This window comes from Pyxicephalus adspersus, chromosome 7 (genome assembly GCF_032062135.1).
Source record: "Pyxicephalus adspersus chromosome 7, UCB_Pads_2.0, whole genome shotgun sequence".
NCBI lineage: Eukaryota > Metazoa > Chordata > Amphibia > Anura > Pyxicephalidae > Pyxicephalus > Pyxicephalus adspersus.
Window position 1 is genome coordinate 24,984,385 of NC_092864.1, and position 7,595 is coordinate 24,991,979.

At 47.6% G+C, this 7,595-nt stretch overlaps 1 protein-coding gene across 2 annotated transcripts; it reads left to right on the plus strand.

Moving 5' to 3' along the window:
• Nucleotides 1-1,012: 1,012 nt before the first annotated feature.
• On the plus strand, nt 1,013-4,241 carry INSIG2 (insulin induced gene 2). Of its 2 annotated transcripts, none has more exons than XM_072417852.1 (6): nt 1,013-1,091; nt 1,704-1,997; nt 2,155-2,279; nt 2,644-2,810; nt 2,887-2,986; nt 3,745-4,241. In XM_072417852.1, exons 2-6 carry the CDS (start codon nt 1,763-1,765, stop codon nt 3,784-3,786), a joined length of 669 nt encoding a protein of 222 aa, XP_072273953.1. In that variant the 5' UTR covers nt 1,013-1,091; nt 1,704-1,762; the 3' UTR covers nt 3,787-4,241. The 2 variants fall into 2 exon arrangements, with proteins under 2 accessions (XP_072273953.1, XP_072273952.1); XM_072417851.1 differs by lacking the exon at nt 1,013-1,091 and adding an exon at nt 1,410-1,564.
• The last annotated feature ends 3,354 nt before the right edge of the window (nt 4,242-7,595 follow it).

Consider the following 7,595-nt stretch of genomic DNA (forward strand, 5'->3'; position numbering starts at 1 on the left):
ACAGCAGACCGTGCCGTACACTGGGGACGCCGCACCATACACTGGGGTCACCCTGCACTCCGCTCAATAATAGGTTCATTTTTCAACCAAGCACTGTGCCTTACACTTGGGACACCGAACAATGCCGTATACTGGGTTCACCGAACAGTGCCATACACTGGGGACACCGCACTCAGCTGTACACTGGGGACACCGTGCACTCTGCTTAATAATAAGTTAATTTACAACCAAGCACCGTGCCATACACTGGGGACACCGTACGATGCCCTATACTGGGGACACTGAATTGTGCCATACACTGGGGACACGGCACAGTGCCGTACACTTGGGACACCACACTGTGCTGTACACTGGGGACGCGGCGCTGTACCCTACACTGGGATCACCGTGCACTCCGCTCAAAAATAGGTTCATTTATAACCAAGTACTGTGCCTTACACTGGGGACACCGAACAATGCCCCATACTGGGGATGCTGAACCGCGCCGTACACAGGAGACACCTAACGGTGCCGTACACTGGGACACCGAATGGTGCCATACACTGGGGACACGCCACGGTGCTGTACACTGGGGACACTGTGCTGTGCCGTACACTGGGATCACCCTGCACTCCGCTGAATATTAAATTCATTTACAACCAAGCACTGTGCCGTACACTGGGGACACCGTACGGTGCCGTACATTGGCAATATCCCCCGTGTATGCAGGCTGCCATACTGATCCCCTGCCACCAACTCAGTGTCTGACTTTGCACTTTATGACTTCACTTGCTGCACGCTAGTGGTGAGGTCCTGGGCATACGGAGACAGCCAGGCTAATAGTATTGTTCAAGACCAGAAATATGTCCCAGGACAGGTACTCTTTATTGGGATCCCTCCCACACCAACATGTCACCTTTATTCCCCGTCCTCTGCCTCAACTAATATGGCGGAGGAGGAGGAGTCAGAGGGTCTGCAGAGGAGAAGGGCGTTAGCGGAATACTATTCTTCTATCTACTGTAGGCGGGCCAAAAACCGGAAGCAGCGTAGCCAGAACCAGAGAGAGGCTTGGAATGCACAGAGGTTTCCGGGTAGCAACAGAGCGAAGAGAGGTGAGAGACCCCTAAATTCCTCTTTGTGACCCTTTCAATATAACTGTATATACCCCCTTATGTGCCCCCTTATGTATGGCTATATACCCCTGTGTGCCACGGCACCCTATCTGTACCCCTGTGTGCCCCCTCCCACATACCTATATACCCTTGTGTGCCACCTCATCTGTATCTATCTAATGTGTGCTCCCTGTGTATTGCCTCCTTCTTATTTACTTACCCCCTGTATACCCCCCCCCATATTAATAATACCACATTGCCTCCCCCCCAGCACATCTACATATCTATAAATATCTACCATATTGTACCCCCCTAAATATAATCCATAGAATTCCAGACCCCAGACATGGCGCAGGAGATGGTCAGAGACCGCAGACATGGCGGAGGAGACGGTCGCTGTTTTCTGTGTGCCATCATCCAGAAGCTCTTCCACCATTGGCATTTATTTACATTAGATGGGTGGCATAGAGAAGGTCAGATATCGCAGAGTGGGTGCTGTGTAGAGAAGCTGATTTCCTCTTTCATGTGATGATTGGGAGGTTCTCATCCCTGATCTGTGATTGGCTGAAGGATGGAGATTTATAAACTTGTAACATTTGCTTCTCCCTGCAGGCCGGGTCCAATACTTTCCATCTGTGTGCTTTGCCCGGGTGTTGGGGCACAAGGTGGTGATGGGAGACGGAGACAATGCCACTCCTGGCAGACTGGTAAGAGGGGCACCAGGCACAAACCAAAAGATGAACCTTCTCATCCGCGGCCTTCTGCTCTTCCTAATTGGGGTTTTCCTGGCGCTGGTACTGAACCTCCTGCAGGTCCAAAGGAACGTCACCCTCTTCCCTCCTGATGTGCTGTCCAGTCTCTTCTCCTCGGCCTGGTGGGTGCCTGTGTGCTGCGGGACGGCTGCAGGTAGGTACCAGTGCTGTAGGTGGCTGCTTCATACAATGAGATCTGATCACCTCTGTCAGCTCCGTTATTTCTCCTGTAATATATTGTTAAGGCTGGTATTCCGCCTGTAATATATTGTTAGAATTATTCCTCACCTCTGTTGTCTCTCTTTTCACAGCTGCCATTGGCCTTCTGTACCCGTGTATTGACCGGCAGCTGGGGGAGCCGCACAAGTTTAAGAGGGAGTGGTCAAGTGTCATGCGCTGTGTGGCAGTGTTTGTAGGAATCAATCATGCCAGTGCCGTATCCTTTAATTCTTTGTTTTTAATGATCTTTTAATTTTGAGAATTTTATATTATGAAGAATGTTGAAGAAATTGTAGCAGGCTCACAGGACTGTGCTGAGTGTCCTGTGACTTGGGTGCCAATCGTTGCGTCGCTGGAGTGTTGGTCTTCTTAGTGTCCATGCGTCCCTGGGGTAATGGGTGGGGCAGTCTTTGGCTACACAGGACTGTGAGTGTACAGTGCGTTGGGTGTCTGGTGCACCTGGTATAAATGTGTCACTGTGGGGGTAGGTGGGGCCAGTCTATGGCTGCTAAGTACATCACATCCTTCACCGCCCAACATTCAATCTCTTTTCTGAGTTTACCTTGACTCTGCTCCACCAGAAAGTGGATTTTGCCAACAACATGCAGCTGTCCCTCACATTGGCCGCGCTGTCTATTGGGCTTTGGTGGACATTTGACCGCTCACGCAGTGGTTTGGGACTCGGTATTGGAATCGCCTTCTTTGCCACATTGGTGTCCCAGCTGCTGGTGTATAATGGCGTCTACCAGTAAGTTCTGTTTGAGATGTGAGGCTTGGAATGTCGCTGTGTTTATTGTAATGTCTGTTGTGACCTGTCTCTGCAGATATACGTCGCCTGACTTCCTGTACGTGCGATCATGGCTGCCCTGCATCTTTTTTGCTGGAGGGATCACCATGGGAAACATTGGGCGCCAGTTAGAGATGGTGAGTGTTCAGATATCCTCTTTGCCATATGACAGAAGGTTGAGTGTTGGGGGTTTGTACCAAGGGCCTTTTCCAGATGTTTCCCAGCATGCTCTGCTCTCTATAGTGCCATATGACAAAAAGGGGGGGGATCTGCTAATATATATGGCGGGTGCACCGGTAGACCTTATCAGCATGCTTTGCTTTCCTCCATGTATAGTATGTCACCAACTATTTATTTATTAATATATATTGAGGAGTTTCCCAGCATGCTTTGGTTCTTTTCATACATCACATGATAGAGCTTAGGGAATCGCAGGTGCAGAAGCAAATACAAAAGTGTACAAACTATCAGGGGCTTTACAAGGAGGCCAATGCTTGATCAGGCAGGTGATGTCCCCTGCAATAATATTCTTACAAAAATCTCCTTTTTAGTTTCATAATAATAAATTGTTCCACACATCTGCACTTTCTTGAGTTCCATTTTCTATGTGTGGCCTTTAGAGAAGCAGCCAGTCAGATCCCTGCTGTCATTTTTTCTGGACAGAGCCTGTATCGGTAGGTTTGCTATATTTACTAGCAAAGCCAAATCTATTTAAGCAGGTCAAATGCAGGTCAAAACCACCTGTCAGAGGATTGTGAACCATCTTAGAAATATCTCACCTTGTTGCAATTGATGACTGTTGCTATGATGGCTATGATTATTGCAGCTCCATGTGTTGGTGGTACTCTGTGTGGTGTGGACCCTATAAATAATTTATTGTTTGGTCTCCTTTCAGTATGAGAGAAAGACTCTGATGGAAAAATCTCACCGGGACTGATAGACCCACCCAGCACGATTGGCAAGATGGTTCATGGTGCGACTTGTCTTGTGGAGCGTGAGTTACTGCAATCTGTGATTGCTGCTTCTACGAGGTAACTGGAAATACAAAGGACATTGTGGGACTGTGCAAAATACAACATATGTGTGTGTTCAGCGGGAAGGAGCATGCATAGGAACCTCCTCTTACCACAGATGCTGCACCTCAGGACTTGTAATGTGCACACGGCGGGGCTTCTGGGTGCCTGAGATCCAGGATTGGTGTCTTATGATTGAACATGAAATCTTTTATCATAGGATATGAATATATTATAAAGTCCCTCGTCCTGAGCTTAATTATCATACAAACCAAGTGATCTCTCCAGCCAGGTGTTCTGACAATTCAGGCGGAGTGCGTCACAATGAATGGAGGAGAACGTCATTGGTGCTGAATAAACATCCCAAGTTTGGTAAAAATGGGGCGCTGGTGTACAAATTTACTGAAGTATATTGTGTTAGACATCCGCTGATACCCCCCTTCCCTGTCTCTCGTCTGTCTGGCACCCCCCTTACCCGTCTCTCGTCTGTCTGGTACCCCCTCCCCTAATTGTGGGTCTCCACTGGCTGGTCTGTTCTGCGGTGGAAGATCTGGTGTCCTTGGTGTGCTGGAATTGGCTTGTAGGAGGACCCAACACCTTTGGTTTTTGCAACCCTTCAGATGGATAGTGAATCCGCTGTGGTCAGCTGTGCAGGGGTTGGGTCTGATGCCTTCCAGTAAGCAGTGGGTGTGGTGAGCTGTGCAGGGGTTGGGTCTGATGCCTTCCAGTAAGCAGTGGGTGTGGTCAGCTGTGCAGGGGTTGGGTTTGATTGGAGGTTTTGTGGTCAGCTGTGTATTGGTTGTGTAATGCCTCTGAACTTCCAGTAGTTGGCGCAGTGGTAAAGATGTGAGTTTGGTATGTTGAGGGGTTGATGAGATGTTCTCAGCGAGCTTTTGTTCTATTCAGATATTGCAAGTTGAGCCCCAAGTACAGGAGACGCCCATTAAATGTGGAGGAAGTAAAAGTAATTAGCGCATGGAGTCCAAAGTCCAGTCAAAAATGTATATTTTGTGTGGCCATCAGTACAGGAAGTTCTTCATAGTGGGAACACAGAAGAGACCCTGATAGATTCCATCTAAAAATATTAAAAATTAAAAAAAAGTTCCATGGAAAATCCAGTTCTAGGTCGGATCCCCCCCTGGTCTATGTGCCTCACACGTGTGCTGTGTATTATAACACAATACAATAATACAATGCACATCCTTTCTATGGCAAACTATTAACCCTTTCCTGCCTCCCCCTCCCCCATTGTGTATTGGGGTGTGAGGAGGGGGTGACGGTGATTGATCGCCCTCTCAGCAGTCTTCGTGTTATCTGTCTGCATGGAGGGAGCTGCACTCGCCTGGAACAAAACATTCGCTCAGCGCGTGACCTTAAAGAACGGTGAAATAAAATACTGCCGCCTTCCCACAGAAGCTGATTTCCTCGCCGGCTTTATGTCAAGTGAGATCTCTGTCACTTATTGTAATTTTTTCAACAAATATCCCTGCACCGCCTCCCTCTCTGCACAGCTCCGGATCACCGCTTAGTGCTTTTTCCTCCATTTTCTGCTTCCATACATTGCTGCTGTGTTTATTTGATTATTCTATGGCTTGTCTGTGCTGAGAAAATCCTGGAAACAAATATCGCTCCACTGATCCCAGCAGAAACAATGTTTTATACTCCGCGTTCACCAATATCAGTGAATTAATATCATGAAAGGAGTGGTTGTCCCTCTATTCATCACTCACCCGCTCTCATGTCATTCTCCTCGTTTCCCTGCTCCTTATTTTCATCATCCTTATCATTGTCCTCCTGTGCACTCTCCCTGGATCCCCTGCATTCTATTCTCTCTCTCTCTCTCTCTCTTCTCCCCTCTCTCTCTCTTCTCCCCTCTCTCTCTCTCTCTCTCTCTGTTCCCCCTCTCCTTGCTTCTCTTGTCATCCTTATCTTCTCCCCCTCCATCTTTCACTCTCTCTTTTTCTCTCTCTTTCACTGTTCTCACTGTCTGTCTCTCTGAGCTCGGACTGCTCTTTGGGATTCAAGGTGCCTCTGTTCACCTGCCCTGCCAGTGGTGATTGATGATCAGCCGCATTTCGTGTGTCCGGTACTCGCCAACAAATGACTCGGGCCCCAGCGGCAGGCCTTGGCTAGATAGAAATCAATATTTCACCATTAAAATCTATCACGGGAGAGTTAAGGTGCCATCTGTCCTTGCCGCTTCTCCGCAGAGACTGAACATTAAAGCTGACACTTGTAGTACACGAGTAATCAATATCTAGCGTTTCACAGATCATTTGTGGCCCCTCGGCGCGCTGATAGATGCAGGCAGGACGTGTGATTCATTTTGTCAGATCATTAAACAAGCCTGGCTTCCGTCTCTCCCTCATCTCATCTGCAGGAATCTTCCTGTGATTGGTGAACGAGCCGCCCATCTCTCTAATTCCATATCCCGGCTCCACGTAGAACACAAATATTAGCTCTCCCTCCTCCCATCGCCGCTACCTGGAGAGCACTGAATGGATTCAAGCCGCAGGGAAACAATCGGACACTTAGCTGGACCTGCGATGTGTAATTATCAGTAAAGCTGAACTGTCTCCTCCTTTCTACCTATTCCCATAATACTGGTGGCAGGATCACCTCACCACCGACAGCCAGGGCTGTGATCCCGCCACATACAGGAAAGGTTCTCAGGTGACCTCTGCCACTGGCTGAACATTTATATCTTACACACCCAGAATTTGGAAAATGTTTGCAATTTATGCAGCCAAACAGCTCCTAGAGAAAGATGGAAATTTGTGGAAGTGATGAAGCCAAAATCCTAGCTCACTATCCCAACTGTGAAGCATGGTGCAGGAGCTACAGCAGCCTGAGAAAACTTTATAAAATGAATGCAACATGATATCGGGAAATATTGCAGGAAAACCTGAATCTTATCAGCCCAGAAGCTTTCTAGCAATGCCGTGATCAGAAATCTGGGGGTCCTCCTGTCAGTGGCTGCAGCAGAAAGTTCTGGGGTGACCTGAGGCCGTCACTGATGAGCAATACCCAATATACGGGACATAAAGCCCAGCAGATGACATGATTATTTCTATTATTGCCATCGAGTTTGGAAGCTGTTCTGTGCATCCAAAAATGTTATTATAAATCACAGAAAAAACAAGAAAAGTGCTTGGTTTGATCACTCTTACAAAACGATCCAAATCTTAAAAATCGTACCGGGGAAATCCATGAATCTATATCATATAAAGCGTGCTGCCCTAGCTGCGGACCAACAGCAATGTGGGGCTTTTTTCCACAATTGGTGAAAACCTATTTTACAAAATTCACCAATGAATGACCTTCAGCCTCCAGTACACTGAAATGCTTGGTGGGGGTGGGGAGTGCTGCATGTAAAGGTTAGAAATACAACATATACGTCAATACCACGTGTGGAGCGAGAAACTAGATACAGGTTCTTATGGGGGGGGGGGGTGTGCATTACTAGTTTAGGTAAGGGCAGACATGGGAGGTTGTGCAGTACTAGTTATGCTAGAAAAGGGAGGTTGTGCAGTAATAGTTATGCTATATAATGGAGGTTGTTCAGTACTAGTTATACTAGAGAAGGGAGGTTGTGGAGTACTAGTTATACTAGTTAGGGGCAGACATGGGAGGTTGTGCAGTACTAGTTATACTAGAGAGGGGAGGTTGTGTAGTACTAGTTATACTAGTTAGGGGCAGACATGGGAGGTTGTGCAGTACTAGTTATACTAGA

Coding starts and splice junctions, on each gene's coding strand:
- INSIG2 (XM_072417851.1), top strand. CDS start 1,438: ATGGCGCAGGAGATGGTCAGAGACCGCAGACATGGCGGAGGAGACGGT. Junction 1,565..1,703: donor AGATGGGTGGCATAGAGAAG/GTCAGATATCGC, acceptor TTCTCCCTGCAG/GCCGGGTCCAATACTTTCCA. Junction 2,811..2,886: donor GTGTATAATGGCGTCTACCA/GTAAGTTCTGTT, acceptor CTGTCTCTGCAG/ATATACGTCGCCTGACTTCC.